This window comes from Triplophysa dalaica, chromosome 12, assembly GCF_015846415.1.
Source record: "Triplophysa dalaica isolate WHDGS20190420 chromosome 12, ASM1584641v1, whole genome shotgun sequence".
NCBI classification, from domain to species: Eukaryota; Metazoa; Chordata; class Actinopteri; order Cypriniformes; family Nemacheilidae; genus Triplophysa; species Triplophysa dalaica.
This window is the reverse complement of record NC_079553.1, coordinates 14,200,804-14,220,573: the sequence shown is the minus strand read 5'-3', so window position 1 is coordinate 14,220,573 and position 19,770 is coordinate 14,200,804. Positions and strand designations below refer to the sequence as shown.

Genomic DNA, 19,770 nt, shown 5'->3' with positions numbered 1-19,770 from the left:
GCATAATATTTACAGTCACTATACTGCATTCATGTGATATTTGGACAAAAGACTCCAATATCTATAACTTGCTTTCAATATATACTTCATCTTGTCAACAAGAATATTACATTTCCAATTAAACTGACATAAGAACATACACAGCCACGCTACTGATTATATGTGGTCATTATGGGGTAATAAACACACTGTAGTTTTGCAAGCGGCTGACCCCCTCGTGTCAAAATCCCAGAGAAAACATTCCAGAAATATTACCCAGGAGACAGTGCTGAGTGTGTGCAGACTCATTTATTAGAGCTCCTTTATGCTGTGAACAAAGACGGGAAGAGTCTGTTGCTCCGAGCGCAAACTAGACAGCGAGACACCTGTGTTTGAAAATGAATAACTGCTGGGATTGAAAATGAACAGAAATCCCAAATGATTACAAGCTGTCCTTTTACATAAGCTTTTATTTGCAAAAACCACTGGAATAAAAAGCATGTCTAAAACATTGCTCTGAGGCGAAAAATGTTCAATCTTATTAAATTAAACATTAAAACATGACGTCTTTAATCAGTAGTTTACAAAAGAAAATTGTCCTAACTTATCTGCTTCATTTATCTTTATCTGAGCTTGAAACACTAACGATAACATTCATGCTTTGCGGAGTCCTTGGGTCACTGCACACTCTTTAAGGCCTCGTCCGACGCATCGCGTGAAATTTTGGTGTCAGTGGAACTTCTCATTCACAAAAAAAAAATATTATGGCAGCCATAGCCATTCCAAATGAAAGCAGTTTGAGTCCATGACCCTCCAATCTCCACAACAATCCAGTAAGCATAGAGGAATCCTTTGAGACGTGAACACCATTCTGATGGGACACCTTCAGCTCCTGTAAAAAATACAAAGAGAAGAAAAATAAACAAAAGATCAGAGAGATGAAAAGTAAATTAAAGCTGCAATATGTATTTTTTCGGGTGAAAAGTAACAGAAATCAGTTTTAGTCTTCATAGTTGAAATCTTATTGTTTTACAATTTTACGGTTTTAGTCATTCCACCAATTGGCTTGTAATATTTCCAAGTAACATACCATTACTGATCTGTTCACAAAAGACATGCTTACTAACGGCAGGTGGAAAAGAGGCCTTGCCTTTATGTGTCATCTCAATGTGCATTACACAAGCAACCTTTGTGCGGACCGAATTGCTCAGGCTACCTGCTGAATTTTGCATTGGGATATTGTTAAAGCTTGTTAAAGCTTGTCAAAGCTCGTCTCTGGGTCTATGCTCATGCAAACATGACGATACAATAGCTTTATTCTCTTCTTACAGCTGTCTTTATTCTACCACTGAAAGCAAAGAAAAGCACCTGTGCACGGCATCAATCACAGGTGGAGCAACAGAAGTCAAGTCTGCAAATTTTAAATATGGTATAAGATCCTAGTATTCAAATCATCTTTAAAGGGACATTGACAATGTCCATTCAAATGAAAATTCTCATTTACTTTCCCATGCGTGAAAACATTTCTTGGGTGGAACAACAAAAGGGATTTTTGAATATCCTGGTGACATTTTTGCATGTACTGTAATAAAAAGAATTGGAAAATAGGACTGTCGAGATCCAAAAGTCTTATTTAAATAATGAGTAGTCCCACAGTTCAACTTTGTGTTCATGAAAGTAAGAAATACAAAAAAATTTGATAGAGCAAGAAAAATCATTTTGAATGCTAACACCCTTACCACCATCAAAGTAAAGCACAACGTACCACCACAGTGTCACAATTCTGCCCAAACCAGCAGCAACTGACGCTTTTACACTTTATGGTTTTACGCATTAAAAGAAGCTGAATTGACACAATCACTAGACCACGAGATATCCAAGCTATCAATCTTAAAAAAACCAACAGTGCGTGAATGGAAACTGACCAACAGATAGTGTGTTTTGATACGAGCCAGTGTGCACAGTAGAGTCCAGATGTCATTTATCAACATCAAACTGACAGGGCAATGATAGAGGCCAGTTAGGCTCTAAAACGGCCCGAGATTTAAGACTGACTTGCACATCAAAGTCTCAAAGGGTAAAATGGTTGTAATTGGAAGTCCTGTCCTCTCTAATGTGTTGGAACATTAAAGGTTCATCTATAATGGACACTGTAATGGAGACACGTCTCCCTTCAGAACAGACCTGACAGCTGACCCAATAATATGTTCATTTCTGGAGAGGGGGTGATATATCCCTGCTATTAAATATAAAGCCTCAATCTGAATGGCTATTTCATGATTTCAATATTTCAGGGTGCTGTGGCGGTAATAGCCAGCTGGCTGTAATGCAGATATGCATTATGGGATTGGGATCCATTGCCATTCTGTGCTTTAGGAAGTAGAAGTGCTGGATGGAAACCTTTCGGGCGTGTAGGAAATTTAGAGTGATGTTCATCTTTAGTGTCAACAGTCCTCTCAGATAACCAGGAGGAAGTCTACCAACATAGGACAGGCTGCTGAGCCCATCCTTCATTATTTGACTTCATTTCACAGGAACTTTCAAGACGTGTCTAGTTTATCTCAATGATACACTCTTAACCACATCTGCTCTCTTATGGCAAATGTCTTTTCTCCAACTCTATCCAAAGGGCCACCTGAGGCCTGTGGAATTTATATGGATTGCAGAGTTCCTGTTTTTTTATAGGTTAGCTCGTCCATTGCCTTCCTAAAAGCTGGTGGAAACTGTCCGTGTGGGATCAACTGTCTTGATCAGTCATATCCAAAAGATCACCATAGCCTTACTGCAGACAGAATTCAGGGGTGGGACATAAGGGTCCCACTGGCATATTGTCTTGTGTTGACAACATTTCACAAGCATTGTAAAGTCTGTTACACTTTGCAGCTCATACTGGGCAACTATCTCCCTATTAGACAGTAAGATATTGAACTTTTTTTTTTTAAAGGTTAATATCAGTTAAAAAAAACTGTGCAATAGGCATCAGGTGGAAAGTGGGGACTTGCTGAAACTAGCGGTCACATATATCCACCAAAATGATACTAAAAAATGAAATGATAGTATAGTGCTGTACATCTAGCTTAAAGCCCTATGGTTCACCCAATGATGACCTTTATAACATCATAGTCAAGGCTTCAATGAGCACACAGGAAACCTGAATATTTATCATGAGCGTAGGTGTAGGAGCGGCAGGTATCACAACCTTTTCAGTTAAATTTGTGTGTAGCAATGTGAATCAGGTCGCAGGTGTGATTTCCAGATGGTGTCTTCCTCTGTCATGTATGTGTGTCTGTGTGTGAATGGAAAGTAACGTCATTGTGCTTCATAAGAGTAGGATCGTGTTGCCGAACATCCACCCACAGATGCCCTACATGACTCATTGTGCCCAATTCAAGCGTCACCTCACCTATGGGATCATATCCCACAATTCCTGATCGTAGGGATATCGTGGGAGCAGCCAGAGCCATTCAGTACATTCTCCACTGACTCCTACACGACTGTAACATGCTTGGCTGTGTCTGAATCACGGCACTGTTTGTGGCTAACAGTAAAAGAGATAAGCTGCCCTGCTAACATGATATAGTGTCTGAAAGCTTTTTGAAACCACACATTCTACACTGAGAGATTCTGAAAACAGCCGTCTGAGAAACCAGACTTGCTTGTCGAATGGTTACAAAAGCAAGCAGAGTAAAATTTCTGAGCTGAGCTAGGAACCTTACACAGATATAAGGACACAATTTTTTTTTGTAATGCATACCATGAAAAGAAAAGAAAGTGTTTTCTTGCCGCACTCATTTTGTGGTGGTTTAAGTCAAGCTTGCATTCAAACAGAAGCGATCTTACTACATTACCCTGGGGGTCTCCAGTGATGAATAATATCCTCCTAGTGCCACTCTGCTCAAAAGAATGTCCGAAGTCGACATGAGGTTAGACTTCAGTAAAGTAAAACACCTAAGAGTCTCTTTCTACACACCGGGAGATGAACCGTAGTAAAACTTTCAGCTGTGAGGGGAATTCCTTTGTACCGGCTTACTTCCCCGTGTGGATATTCAACGCAATTACTAAACATCAGTATCCTCAGAAGCATATGATGAATGTGGATGGAAACTAGCTGGATAATATCTTCTTAGCAACTGAACTTAAGTTATCTGCTGATGCCAGGTTATGAAATTCACAAGCCATGTGGAGAAACACTTCGGTAAATCCTCACTCTTTTCCGCTTTTTATCAAAAAAATCTGATCTAGGATAAGGGTGACATTTCAAGAGGGTATATTTCAGTGTGTTAAAAACTCTGCAGCAGGGCTTGATGGGATTTATGGTCCTACCACCAGACAGACTGATGCTTAAAACTAACGGTGACGACAGCGAGATAAGGTGGCACAATAAAACAAAATACAGGTTTAAAACACTATTTACATATATTCAAGTCAGCCAACCCAAAATGTGACGATTTAATGAAAGCTTCTAGTTGACATCTGTCTGAAAACCTCACGGGTCAAGCAATCAGAAAACCAAATACCTGATATTTTTGTCCCCATGTTTCTAGTTTTGACTGTCACCTCATCCTGAATCCATTTGGATGTGCGCAAAAGCCCCTCACTTTTAAATCATATGTTGGTATGGCCACTGAATGCCAGACTGCTGTGTCTCCTCACCTCTGTGAACTCTATGAGACAAATCATTAACACAGACAGTCTTGCTTAAATGGATAGAGAGAGTTTAAAATACTATTTCTTTTTTAACCATCTCTCACTTCTTATTTCTATCATCGCTCACACCATCTGCCACTGCCTTATCCTTTTTTCCTTGCTCTTTCTCCTCCTCTGATGAATGTCAGATAGAGTGACCACTAGTGCGTGCTGTGTCCAGACACTGCATTGATCCGTGTCTGTGTCATTCTCTCACACACACACACAGAAATCAAATCAGTGGCCGTCAATAGACCGTGAGGGTTCAGACCGAGACACTGCTGGTGGAGGAGGTGAGAGGCTCAAGGACACGGACACCGGGCCTCCAGACGCCAGCATGGACTGTATGATCTCCCACCCGGCTGAGGTGATAATCCACAAACACACACTCAAGACGCTTCACCATGGGGGGTTCATACACAGCTGAGCCCAAATAAATACGGTTGGCATCCAAAGAGTGATATATGTTGAAATAAAAAAATACTGATGTTAGAGGTAAGATAGGAAAAGGAGAAGCAGCAGAGGCTTTTGTAACATTTGCAGTGTCGTTTTGTAAGAGACAGGGCAGGATGTGATGCGAGAAAGTAATGGGGTTTGACTGGTAAATAAAAAGATAACTGGACTCTCACATAAGCATCATGGCTTACTGTGTGAGAAAATGCATCAACCACAGAACCAAACTCGAAATCCTACAGACCTCTACATAGGTTGTAAACAACGCAGATCCTGAAGAATGTCCTGTTTCCATTTTTAACACTTCACAAATGTTTGAAAAAAAATACAACCAATACAACATTTATGACCAATTTACTATGTTAAACAAGTTAAAAAAAGATTACAAAAATACTAATAATAAATATAAAAACTGAAACGGGAAGTTCTTCTGACCCAGTGCGTACATCTTCGAAAGTGGTCTTTAACTACAAACAATCCAAACTAATTAAAGCTTTTCCCTCTCTTTAGAACCAGAGTTGTTCATCTAAATTGTATTTTCTATTTATTTTTTAATTCTAAACAGGTTTATTTTTTATTTCAGTTTTAGTTCATTTTATTTTAGTAATTTTATTTAGTTAATCATGCCTCAATTTAAACGTATTTCAGTTTATTGATAAAGCAACAGTTCTTATAGGTTCAAGAAAATAATATTTATGCAGACTTTTCTATTTCAATTAATAATAATAAAAAAATCCCCCTAGACACTACAACAACCAACAGAAGTCAACACGATTGAATCTTTATTAGGTATGCAACTATAATCCAAATTCCAGTGCAAAACAAGTGTACAACAGAGATGAAAATGTTGTACATTAGCCTAGAGCCTTACTGAAAAGAGCTTAGCATCAAAGAAGACAATTCTTAAGGACAACAATTGGTAAAGAACTAAATATGCACACAAATAGGCATAGACACTTAAACTCAGCACATACTTGATTTCAAAAAGATAACCCCCTTTGGAACATTATCATCTTTCATCTTAATATGTGCAGAAAAAAGACCCAAGGCCACAGCAACAAGAGAGAGAGAGTGCAATACATTATCACTCCATTTAAGTTGGACAACAGACTTCCAATGAGCTTCCCTCAGGGCAATTGATCTGCCCCTATCATTGATCAAGTGACTGAAAATTTTACCTCTATCCTTCAATGTCCTGAATGACTGACAAATGAGAATAACAGGGTGCAGACCACTAATCTATATAAATGACTGGATTGCACCTAGAACGCTAAACCAATGGCAGGAGGTGAAGTCACCAGAAGCGATCGCGCCGCCATCTTGAAATGCCCAACTGACACAGAGCTTTGAGACTTTAGATATAAAAACGGGGACTGATAAGTTACTCTTTTATCATGAATATGTGATAACTCCCAATAAATTTAATAGAATGTTTGGGCATACCAACTTAGAGGCAGCGGTAGCTTCAGTGTAATGACATCATGAGCAATCCAGTCATTTATATATAGATCAGTGGTGCAGACGGTCTAGATTACTTTCAGAATGTGAAAAGAGGCTTCGAATTCAGCAGTATTGTAATTAGTATAAACACTATCTATAAGAGCCAAGAAAAAAGTATATTGGCAGGCAAGGGCACACAGAAAAGGACTCACATAACATTCTACTCTCACGTAACTCACTGTTGCACACATGCTTATTTACAGTTGTGTTCAAAATTATTCAACCCCCACTGAAATTGATTGTTTTGGTCGGTTTGACATTGATTATGATCATTCAGTCATCCTGCTTACAATAAAATCAAAGAGGCACGTGTAGGTCAGACAAATATAACATAACATTTATAATGAAATAACCACAAATGTCTTTTCTGAGCTCACATCATTATCAGTTTTATTCAACCCCCAAGTGACATTCAATCTTAGTACTTAGTACAACATCCTTTTACAGTTATAACAGCTTTTAAACGTGAAGCATACTTTGACACAAGTGTCTTGCAGCGATCTACGGGTATCTTCGCACATTCATCATGGGCAAAAGCCTCCAGTTCAGTCACATTCTTAGGCTTGCGCACTGCAACTGGTTTCTTTAAGTCCCACCAGAGGTTCTTAATCGGACTTAAGTCTGGTGACTGCGATGGCCACTTCAAAATGTTCCAGCCTTTAATCTGCAACCATGCTCTAGTGAACTTGGAGGTATGCTTGGGATCATTGTCCTGTTGAAAGGTCCAACGTCATCCAAGCCTCAGGTTTGTGACGGACTGCATCACATTGTCATCCAATATCTCCTGGTACTGAAGAGAATTCATGGTACCTTGCACACGCTGAAGCTTCCCAGTACCTGCAGAAGCAAAACAGCCCCAACGCATGATTGACCCCCCGCCATGCTTCACAGTAGGCAAGGTGTTCTTTTCTTCATAGGCCTTGTTCTTCCTCCTCCAAACATAGCGTTGATCCATGGGCCCAAACAGTTCTAATTTTGTTTCATCAGTCCACAGAACACTATCCCAAAACTTCTGTGGTTTGTCCACATGACTTTTGGTATACTGCAGTTGACTCTTCTTATTCTTTGGGGACAGCAAGGGGGTGTGCCTGGGAGTTCTGGCATGGAGGACTTCATTACGCAGGGTGCGCCGTATTGTCTGAGCAGAAACTTCAGTACCCACATCTGACAAATCTTTTCTCAGTTCCTCAGCAGTCACACGGGGACTTTTCTCCACTCTACGCTTCAGGTAGCGCACAGCAGTTGAAGTCAGCATCTTCTTTCTGCCACGACCAGGTAGCGTTTCAACAGTGCCCTTTGCCTTGAATTTGCGAATGATGCTTCCTATGGTGTCTCTTGGTATGTTTAACATCTTTGCAATCTTCTTATAGCCATTGCCCTTCCTGTGAAGAGTAATCACCGGTTCTCTTGTCTTCCTGGACCATTCTCTTGACCTCACCATGTTTGTAACCACACCAGTAAATGTCTAGAAGGAGCTTATTAGGCTTTATTGCTGCTCCCTGATATCCACAGGTGTTTTCAATACCTGATTGAAAACACTTCATTGAACCTCTGTTCTTCAGAGTGGTAGTCTTTAAGGGGTTGAATAATTATGTCAATGAAGAATTCACAAAATAAACATTTACTACTGTATTACAAAACTAATTGATGTCATTTTGATGTCATTTTGATGTCAGTTGCATATGGTTCTTTAAGAAGTCCTTGTAGGATTTCATTCTGAATACAATTACAAATGTACACTAAATTCCCTAAAACCATTTACAGCATTGGGGGTTGAATAATTTTGAACACAACTGTATCTTATATCCTGTTTACTGTAACTATAGTCAGTCAATCTAATATCAGGCTTAGGTTTGTGTTCAACAGAGAAGCTAGGTCATGCACAGTAACTCTTTGCTCAGCAGAGAGGGAAGTAACAAGCTCAACAAAATAATTTTGGTAACTCGATAATGCAACACAGGTAAAGTCTGTTGTAACATCGTTTCAAATACTGTCGGAGTCACTGCATCTTGGGTGAACAAGAAGAAAGGGAATTCGAAAAAAGAGACGATGTCAGCTGCTACAGTTCACAAGTCAATTTATTCTTATTTATTCTTAATAGGGATGCCTGAAAAATTATAGGCCATATCGGTATCGATAAATGATCATTTTTAACGTCATCGGTTTTGGCTGATAGTAAAATTTAAGTCGATATATTATAGACGATAAATTATAAATAATTTCCTCTGGTTAAACTTTTTCAGCTGCACGCTGCTCACAGTTAAAATACAGTACAGTGCTGTCTTTCTGTCATGATCATTCACTTACTGCTATTAGCAAAACATTGTTGATGCAGGTACAGTATGTAGATAAAGTATTTATGAATGTGTAAATTATAGGAACAATAGCATATGGTTTGAACCCGACTGCTGTCTGAATGCTTTCTGTCTTGAGATCTGTTAGACATGTGGCTATTACAAACATTTTTCTGGGTTACTCTGGAAGAACTTCTATAATTTGTTTAATAAATAAAAAATATACCAGTAAAGTTTGACGGTAAAAGTCAGTTTCACCATTAATATTAGAGAGCCTTTAAATTTAATTATGGACCACTTCAGATGGTGGAAACATCACTGGTTCAATGCTGTTCCATAGGACCTTCCTAATTTAGTTTTCCTTTTGTTGTTTAACACAATTATTTTAACAAAATACAACCAACAAAACATTTGAAACCAAATTAAAATGTTGAACTACTACTGTATATTTAAGTTTGAATTATGTATGCAATATAAAAAATAAATGAAATTCCTCTGGACAAGTGTTTACATCTTGTTAAGTGGTCTATAACTCCTTGATTCTGATCGCTCAGGAACAATATTTTTCTAGAGGAAGAAATGCTTTTAATGATTTTACAGTTCTTCATTTAAGTTGCATTAAAGGGATAATTCACTCAAAAATGATAATTCAACCATCATTCACTCACGATCATCTAATGTCATACCTGTATAAACACTGAGACAGATATTTGGAAGAATGTGAAACATGATTTACTACATTTAATACCATATTAGGAACAATTAATTGGTAGAACTGTTTGTATTTCTGATTATATTTGTAAATTCTTCAAAATATCTAAAATATACAACATATTTTTTCTACAATGGTGGTGGATAATGTCCCTGAACTGAAAATTGCAAACATTTTACCAAATATCTTTCTTTGTGTTCAACAGAACGAAGATATTTATACAGGTTTGAAACAACCAGAGGGTGAGTAAATGTATCATTTTTGGTTGTACAGTCCCTTTAATGCATATTTTGGGCTATAATATTTGCATTGTGTGATAACCAACGCTTTGCTTAGTGACTAGCGATGCCCTTCAGCAATCACTTATTAGCGATATAGCATACCTTATTGCTTACATAAATTTTAATATGTTGTCAATTTTTTATCATTGTATAATGTTATTGCTCTGATAGTGACCCCAACAACATATTTCCTATGTATTTTATTATTTGGCATTGTTTTTGTTCTTGGTGTGAATGGGCCTTTAGACTTCTGAAGTCAAGAAAAACTGTGTCTATCGTTTCGTTTAAATCCACGAGACCTCTCCATAACTCTGCCAAATAACTAAATTAAATGCTTTTTATAATACAGTAATTAAATACAAGCACTTTAATTTCAATCTATATTTAGATGATAAAATAATTGCCACAGGGTGAAAAACAAAAAAGTAATAATCTTAATGAAAGCGCTAAGTAAATAACGTGCTGATAAGGGTCGTGGTGGTTTCTAAAACACGTTTGACAGCACTGATCGACCTGTTCATCCAGCTTTTCACTAATAAACCTGGTGTTTCATTTGCATATCATCTAATAACAAAAGTTTCTAAAAATAAAGCAGTATGTTCTTGCATGAACATGTTTCGGCGGGCTTTTTTTAAACCCTGAGACTGTGATTAACATTACCTTAAAACAATGAGCTAAGAACGAACACATAATAAACCATTACAACGTTATTGTTTACCATGAGTTTAGCTGCAGGATGATGAATATCGTAAGACTCGTGCACAAAGCGTGCGAAGCAGCGGTATAAAACAGAAGGTGTCCACATACATCAGAGAAACAGCCAGTCTCAGCAGGGAATACTTGGCCAGCGGCTCTCTAGATGATGTAAAGGGCCAGCAATCCCACAATGCCACAGCAAAAGAGCCATGGGACAAACACACAAATACATAAACACAGAGGCAGAGATCAAACACACACACACACACACACACTTAGAGAAGGACAGTTTGGTACTATTAAGCGTCGAGGTACTTTAATTCCCAGTTCCAGGTGTTCGGGGAAAGGTTTGTGAATTATGAAGGCATTATCAGCGCACAAATTAATGCAGGCCGAGGTAGCGGGGGGCGCACTGTGAGACACTCCTTAATGGCAACTTCATTTTTCAACTTGGCGTGTTGTTGACATACATAATTTACTGCGGTTATTGTGTTTCGGCTGCGTGCAAACGAGAGGAAAAAAGAAAAGAGATGGTAAGGAGGGCAGTCAAAGATGAGACCACGAGAGAGGTGATAAGATGATGAGATAAGACAGAATGGCAGAAGACCAGAAGAGACAAGAATAGATGATCAGAGGGCGAAAAGAGACAAAAAGTGAAGAGATGAGACAAGACGAGAATAGATGAGATCGAAAGATAACAAGACAAGACGTGAGAGGAGGTAAGATGGATGAGCAGAAGAGAAGAGATGAGATTTGGGGTTGTAGATTGTGTGTGTTTAAGTGAACGCTGGAGTGCGTTTCTCTCCTCCCTCACTGTCTGAAGACTGTGGAATGGGCAGACGTTCACATTACAAGACAAATAAACTCAGTTATAGTGTACTGAGAAACTGCTCCGTTTTACAGTATATACAGCACTGTTCAAAAACCGCAGCCCAGAGATAGATTTAAGCAATAGTGTTTAAGCAATAGTATCATGACAATGTGTAATTCTTTTCTTAAATACTGGCAAAAAATCTGAAATGTATTGAGGAGCCATTCCCATATGAAAAATAAGCAAACAAAAAATGGTTAAAGTAGTAAAACCATGGTTTGCCAATAGTAATCCATGCACAAAAAACACGACAACTACATTTTTACCACAAGAAAATATGGTATTTTGTTGAGAATTATTTTTGTACTTTTGTGCATATATTTCCTGCATTCCTGTTTGACAAACATAAATATGGATGGCCATTAAAACATCATGCTCAAACAAACAAAAACCCGCTAGTGGCCTAAGACTTTGCAAAGTATTGTATAGACAAGTATATAAAAAGACAAAGTCATTAAAAAACACTTTCAGACAAATTTTAATCCAGTTATTGTACCTAGTAAAACAATGCACAATGTCTGAAAAAAATCTAGATCATTTGACCAAATCTGTATATAAAATGACTGAAGTCCAGCTGCCAGAGCCATAAGGGTACCAAACAAACCAGTCACGAATATGACAGAAATGAATGTTGGAATATGTGCTCTCTACGGAGAAAACATCTGCAAGCTGGTAGTTGTATCTGGACAGAGTGAAGATAAAAACCACAGGCTCTGACACAGCAGCAGATATTAGTTTCTCTGCTCTCCATCTCCTGCGGTGGCTGTACATAACACACACACTTGTTTTACAAACCCCATTCTTCGAAAAAAAATCCTGCCTCACTCAAGCACTCTGGGAAAATCTTCAGGGAGTTTCAATTAGTCCTTCTTGACCTATCAATTAACATCAATTAACACCAGCATTTCTAATTAGCCTACAATAAACACAAACAAACACAGGTTCTATCATGGGATGAAATTGCCAAGATGCTCTTGCTCAAACAAGGAGCTGCAAAATCGAAACCCAGAACCGGAGCGTTCCACATCATTACCGAGGGCGGTACAGCGAGATGTTTCCCAGTATCATTACGTCATCACAGTAAAGTTTGTTCAGATGTTTGACAAACATACAGCCGCAATTTCCCTATTTACAAGGCAAACGCTCACATACACAGGGCCGTGGGAAATACAGTTACTTATTGACTAGTGCAGTGAAACCTAACGCTGTTTTGGTTTGAGAGATACAGTCGACTGACAGGAGGGCGATATGGCAGTTTGCATTTTTTTATTAAATAAACAATAGAAATGCAGATTTGTTAGTGTGTGTTTGCGCCAAAAGAGCCCAATGTTTTGTGGATGCATACCACGGCCATCGCACATCTGACAGACAGAAAGGAAAATGATTGAATTGACCCAGCTATTTTTAGACCACATTGATCTCCTTAAGCCTTTAAAGGCTGTACCACAAACACAGATCATGGTTCAAGGTGATCAATCTTTCACATCCCTAGTGGTGCCAAAAGGATCTGCAAAAATAAAGCAATACGCCCCAAGAAGCTAGTTTAGATTGAATTTACACAGTTGAGAGACATTTTTATGCACTTAGCCTAAAAACGTGGCTTTACACACCTTATTGCTTCCAAAATTATTTTTATAAAACTGGCAAAGGTTTATAGTTATTTTTGTTTATTGCATTATTTTATAAGTATGTAGTATATAATGTAATATGTATATATATAATGTAATACGAATATACGGTAGTTCTTCGGAAATAGTTGCTGAAAATTGATAAATGAATTGGAAAAAAAAATCTTCCTACTATGGTAGTCAATGAGGTACCAGTAGTGTCTGGTTACAAGCATTCTTCCAAATATCTTTCTCTGTGTTCATCAGAAGAACTAAGAAATCGATACAGATTTGATACAGACTCTATAATAAATTCTGACAGAATTTTCTTTTTTTGGATGAATTGTCTCTTTAAAGTCGCATGAAATGGAATTTGTGGTGGTATTTTTTCATACAGAGTGGAAAAAACGGGGAGGGGCTTAATTTCATCCTTTGGGAATTGATTGAATCAACAGAAGCATGGAGGCCGGCCATTGGACAGTCAATCTAGTCCCGCCCCCAGGTTGAGATATATGGGGAAGTTAATGTTTTTTGATGAAAGACTCTCAAAGTACACATGAACTCTGAAAATATAATGACCCACACGAATAAATCATTTATAATAATCACTGCAATATTCCATAAATACATTTTAATTTCATCTTGACTTTAACTTTGATGAGTTCATGTGAAAAGTTAATGATCATATAATTATTTAAAAGTGCAGAGACACACAAACATTACTACATTGAGGAGCTGATGTGATTCTGCATTGGGGTTTTGGGTATTTAGAGATGTCACTCTGGAACATCTACTGGATGTGTTTTTGTTCATACACACAAGGTTAAAACTGCTTACAAGATGTATAAGTGGCTGATCACAGCGCTTTATGCACCAAACAACTGAGGCATAAACTCCCAGATGTTAAAACCTCAGGCAAGCAAGAGAACATATTCACTGATGTCTAACATCACGCTTTAACATTAAATCTGCATTCCAGCTTATATTTCTCTTCCTCATCACAGACATGAAATCCGCAAACCAACCTCTGCCCTTCAACTGTTACTGTCTTTCACCTGAACAGGTCTGAGATCAGCACTAGAGGTTATTGAGTGCAGTTTTAATACAGCACCACAAGACATCCTCACACCTGCAGCGTCAAACCGCTGTTCCTCCTCCTGTCAGACACATCCGTTTCACTGGATTCAAAACTCAATAAATCACATTAAAAGCTTTCTCCGTCTACCGCTCTTCCTCTCTGATGTGGCAGTGTCTGTAAATATGTGTGTCAGTGGGAGGCGTGCTACCCTTTAAAGGCGATCGGAGGTTTTGAAACACAGGACAAAACTGAATATAGATGAAATGACTGTGGGCAATGTAAAGAAAAGATGTTGCGATGCATTTATTGCAAACACTTCTGAGAACAACCTTGTGCAGTAATTTTCACAGAACTTGGAATGGTGGAATGAAATGTCTGAAGTGAAAGCACAAAATACGCTGGTTCACAGTAAATAAAGCGCAAATGCTTCATAACACTGCATGACCACTTCCGTCCAGAAATGAACGAGGCGTCTGTGACTTAAGAGATTTAATGGACAGTTCACCCAAAAACCATCATGTCATCATGTGCTTACCCTCAAGTTGTTCCAAATCTGTATAAATGACTTTGTGCTGCTGAACACAGGGAAAGATATTTGTAGAATGCTTTTGGAACATCTCAAGGATGGTTAAATGATAACAGAACTTTCATTCGTGGGGGTTGTATCCCTTTAGGTTGACATGAAGCCAAATTTAAGAAAATGTTATGACATAACATCTCAAGAAAAATTCAAGGTAAGGTGGAGGTAGTTTCACAAAGCCAGACCTTAAGACTGACAGCAGGTGGTCTGGACTTGATAGTAGCTTTCATTGGACAAAGACCGCCCAAGAAGCCGCCTGACATGTAATGCAACCAATCACAGTTTAAGAAGATAGATGTGCTTATCCTGTAGATATCTCTTTTTGCAAACACTTGTTTTGAACAGGACTGTACGTTTGCACATAAATATATATCATTTACATGAAATAATCGTTAATGGAAGCTATAGTGGTTTGTTTGTGTGTGTGTGTTGTGAGTGTGCTCTCTCTGTGAACGATTGAGGAATTATACAGCTGGCGTAACTGTCTCTATTTGTCATTCTATGCTAATCTGTGACTGCTGTGTTATTTTTCGAGGGGGGAGAGAACATGCATCCAAACAGAGGACATCAAATGATGCTTCAAAATGTGATACACATTTTAATTTCACACCCCATCAGATTTTACTGCCCACCCTGGCAGACCATAAAGTGAGAGAGAGAGAGAGAGAGAAGCAGAAAAAAGCAAGCAGTGATTGTCACGTAAGAGAGATTGTTCTGAGGAAAGTGTAAAGATTGGCTTGTGAGTTTAAACAAGAAGTAGAACCATGAGGTAGTTACAAGAAAAGCTACACTTTTCCTGTGGCTCATCAGGTTGAGCTCTACGCCAATGTCATGGGTTTGATTCCCAAGGAATGCACACCTACATTTAAATACAGGAATGTAAATGTACCTTCATTCCTTTAATCTCAGATGGGTTGGGGTGGAAAGAACATGGATCTAACTCTTTTACTCTTCTGGATTTTAATTACTCTATTAGCCGGGGAGGACAGTGACGGGTAGCTGTTGTGAAACCCAGAGGCTGCGATATTTCGCATCTGGCAGCAGAGGAGGGCCGAGGGTCTGCACAGGTCTATAGTTTTATAGAGGGAGGTGTAATGGTGTGGAATGGGCTCTCGACGCAGTGGCTATCTGCTATCTTTAGACTGACTTCACTAGTTAAAACCACTTAAGAGCTTAAGGCAATGAAACGTGTTGAGAGCCAATTAGAGCTACAGAACATCTCACTTACATTATTCCGCTCTCATACATACATAGTTTCAAAGCTTCTGGTGTATATGAAAGAAAAGTGTTGAGCTTCATTATAGAGTTTCTGAGTGTTTTCTCACCCATCGTTTCACGATAAATTAACCAAGGAACTGTGTATTCAACCTACAGTACATAGAAAGATATGTTATGGTATGATATATACACATAAACCTGGAGAGAGCCACAGGTGTAGTCCAGACTCTGAACAATAAAAGAACGAAAGATAAAAAATAGATATATTACTAGCTCCAGATCCAGACCATGAGTAAATCTCAAGACTCCAACCAAGAAACAGTGTGTCAATGATTTAAAAACAAAGAGCAGGATAGAAGGATTTTTATTTCAACTCATACCACCTTGTACCTCTACCAATACCTGAAGATCAAGACTAAACATATCAGTCAATTTGTTTTTAGACTTTCAAACATGCTCCTTGTTCCTTGCCCCTTTAAAATAAAGCATTTCTATGCTGTTATACTAAACACCTCAATGCTTCTTGTCCAATCAGATTAAAGATTATACGTTCCATAAATAATGTTCAAATGAAATGCAGTATAAAAACGATTCACAATTAGTCTTTCACCTCATTAAGTATATTGTATCAGTTCTTTGGCAGGATGTAAAGTGTGCCCAGGTTACTTGAACTATAATAGTCAATTCTTATACTTTAAGAGGCTTAATTTATAATGAGTAAAAAGTGAATATGCCAAAAGATTCACACTCCTTTTCCTTGTTTAACAGGCTGAAAATAGACTGTGAATTCAGGACTACCGGCCTGAGAATACGGCCACCAATCTGTCAGCTACCTTTCTATAGAGTGAAAGAAAAGTTGAGGCGCAGTGCTCGGAAGTCGGTCTTCTAGATTGACCTATTGGCTGGTCCGTCCTTGACTAAAGGACCACTCGACCAACTTTCTCTGCTTGTCACTGACTAACCCTATGAGTACCACAACAATTAATTTGCAATGCAGAAGTGTATTCCAAGCCATCGAGGAGAATGTTGTGTATTTTAATATTTCAATCCAAGAACTAGAATGCATTGGGTGGCTCATCCAACCAATAGCTGATCAGAACCATTCTCCAGATTTCTCTAAATCAGGAGATCTTCATAAAGCTTACTGACCTGCGGGAGTCCAGACACCTGACCCTTCTGAAGAGGCTTAGCAATAGAAGGAGTGAAGACCTGGGCGTCCTCCACAGGATGGCCCTTCATGTAGTGCTTCCCAGCCTCATATATGTCCACCTCGATCATCTTCCCTTTGAACTCAGACTTCTTGGGCACCAGCACCTATAAAAGGATGAGGAAACATGGCATGAGAGGATCTAAACAAACTATACCCATTTTTATTATATTTTGTGACGCTGGACAAAAAAAAGGGTCAATTTTAATCTGAATAAATAAGCTTTTCGTTGATGTATGGTTTGTTAGGATAAGGCATTATTTTGCCAAGATACAACAATTAGAAAATCTAGAATTTGAGAGTGCAAAAAAATGAAATATTGAAAAATCTAATGAATGAAATCTTCATGAAATATGATCTTTACTCACTATCCTAATGATTTTTGGCACAAAAGAAAACTAGATCATTTTGACCCATACATGACTACAAATATACCGTTAAACTAATGACTGACTGTTGGTCCAGGGTCACATTTATTTTATTTCGCATATCTACTATATATATTACACTTATTGTAAAATAATAATATGATAAATGGATTTTCAATAAACATCAGGCTAAAGATCAATGACCACATCCAAGAGGTTCAAATCACATTACAATTAATACATTTAATGTGAAAATAAACATACACTAAATCAAAACACAGGGCATGGAACATAAACCCTGAATAAACAGGTAATCGACAATCAAGTCTTGCCTTTATTATAGTGACGCCTGCCCTTCAGACAACACATCGCATACATGACTTGTTTCACACGTGATGCGTCTGAATCCTGAAGCCCTAACCAAACACCATCGATCCTCATGCTACCGGCCGAATTTCAAATCAATAGCACTTGACAGATTCAGAGAGTTGTGTCGTTGCCTGTCGCTTTAAAGCGTCTTTTATGGCATCCGCTCAGACGTATGCAAATTCCAAACACGGCTAGTAAACATTAAACTGCGCTTTAAAAATCCTCATAAGCTCTGCGCGACCTGTCGTGCATTTCCATAAAAGCGGCACAATGATCTTGTTTTGAGCTTGTAAGTGCCATGTACCATCTTGAACAGTGTTATAAGGCCCAGCTTTTATCGCTTTTCTCGAGTGGTTAAATACGTGAACAAACAAGCACCTCGTTTTATCCTGCATGTCGACACGTTCCCGAGACCAACCTGTCGTACGCGTTTATATCCCCCAGTGCATCAGAAACATTGCATTGAGACCCTGAGAGATTAAAGCCCCAGATCTGCATTAGGTCTAAAAGGACATGAATCAGTCCAGGCATGGGGGCTGAATTGGATTAAAAAGCTGTGCAGTCGGATCTATAGGGGTTTACATTGAAATTGCCTTCATTATGTTTGAGCGCCTGATAACTTCAGAGCGTAAAAACCACCTTCCCCAGACATGAAAGGCTTGCCAGAGAGCTTAAAGCGCATTATGATTCATCAAAACTCCGACATATCAGAGGATCTGTCGAATACGTTTTCAATTAGGCTGGGGAAATAAATGTGTTTTCCTTTTCCTCCGTCTACGCCGCGATGGACGTGTGCCATGAATTCTAATTCCTTTATTATGAGCGGAGTTTTTATTCCCATTTACTTTTTCATTCAATTACACAAACGCTGAAGGTCAAACAGTAACATTTTAAGGGGCAGATAAATGTATTTTGTCGAGACTCTATTGAGACAAAACTTTGCGCACCCGAAAACCATTAAGTCGCCAGAGTTTTGCTAGAAATTGCTAGCTGCATCCCATCCTGATTCTCATTGTAAAACAAATGGTATTTTAGAGCCTGTGGCAAAGGACAAGGCTACGTTTTTTTTAACCTCTCGAGTTTCTTTGAAATGGTTCATGTCAGGAAGCGCTTCGTTTTAGACCAAAGTGTGTCCTTGTAAAGGTTCGGTTTCTTCATATCTCTGCGAAGGGAACGGGATAGCCTTAAGCCTCTCCACATTTTTGTAGGCGGTTAATATAATCAGCACACCTTCTTGTTCACACACATGGTCAACAGAGTACACAAAATCTATAAACTGCACCAGAGATGGCTCTGAAATGTGTAGTATGCGTCACATTTGACTTGAATGTGCGAATCCGAGTAAGAAAAGTATGTTCAATCATGAACACGTGTGTGCATCTCCAAGTTTAAAATCGAGCATCTGCCAGCCGCTGCAAGTCTACGACAGGCCCTCGCAGCTCTGGCTTCAATTTTGTCTTTGACACCAGCGCTGGAAGCTTAAAGGTAGGCTGAGCTTAAGCTCCAAACAACCTGAGCTGAGCTCTTAATCGTTGCCATGTACATGGTGAGCCGTGGGGTATAGCTGGGGTCTCTCTGATGGATGGTCAGTCACGTCTCAGAGGCTCTGGAGAGCGAGACGGCTTTGAGTCTTCAGATCAAGAGGGAAAAGGAGAAGAACAAAAGCAGGAAAAGAAAACAGAGGGCTTGCATCCCAGATTAGACCTCCCATCCTTTAATGCATAGCCCCGTTCTCAATCAATGGCGGTGGAGATGGCTTTCTGTTGGCTATTATAATGGAAAGTTCAATGGCGGCAGGCTGGATGGGTGACCTCGGTGACCCACGAGGAGCTGAGAGCCACAGCATTGCACTTGTCTGTGCTCAAAAACCA

General features: G+C 38.9%; 1 protein-coding gene across 2 annotated transcripts in view; it reads right to left on the bottom strand.

Annotated features, from left to right (window-relative positions):
* Positions 1–269: 269 nt before the first annotated feature.
* cdkal1 (CDK5 regulatory subunit associated protein 1-like 1) overlaps positions 270–19,770 on the bottom strand; it is a 322,974-nt gene continuing 303,473 nt past the window's right edge. For both annotated transcript variants that reach the window (XM_056762570.1, XM_056762571.1), the window contains exons 14-15: positions 17,105–17,269; positions 270–871 (exon numbers count right to left, since the gene is read on the bottom strand). In XM_056762570.1, the coding sequence (XP_056618548.1) occupies positions 722–871; positions 17,105–17,269 (315 nt within the window). In that variant the 3' untranslated portion in view covers positions 270–721. The remainder of the gene's footprint in view (positions 872–17,104; positions 17,270–19,770) is intronic.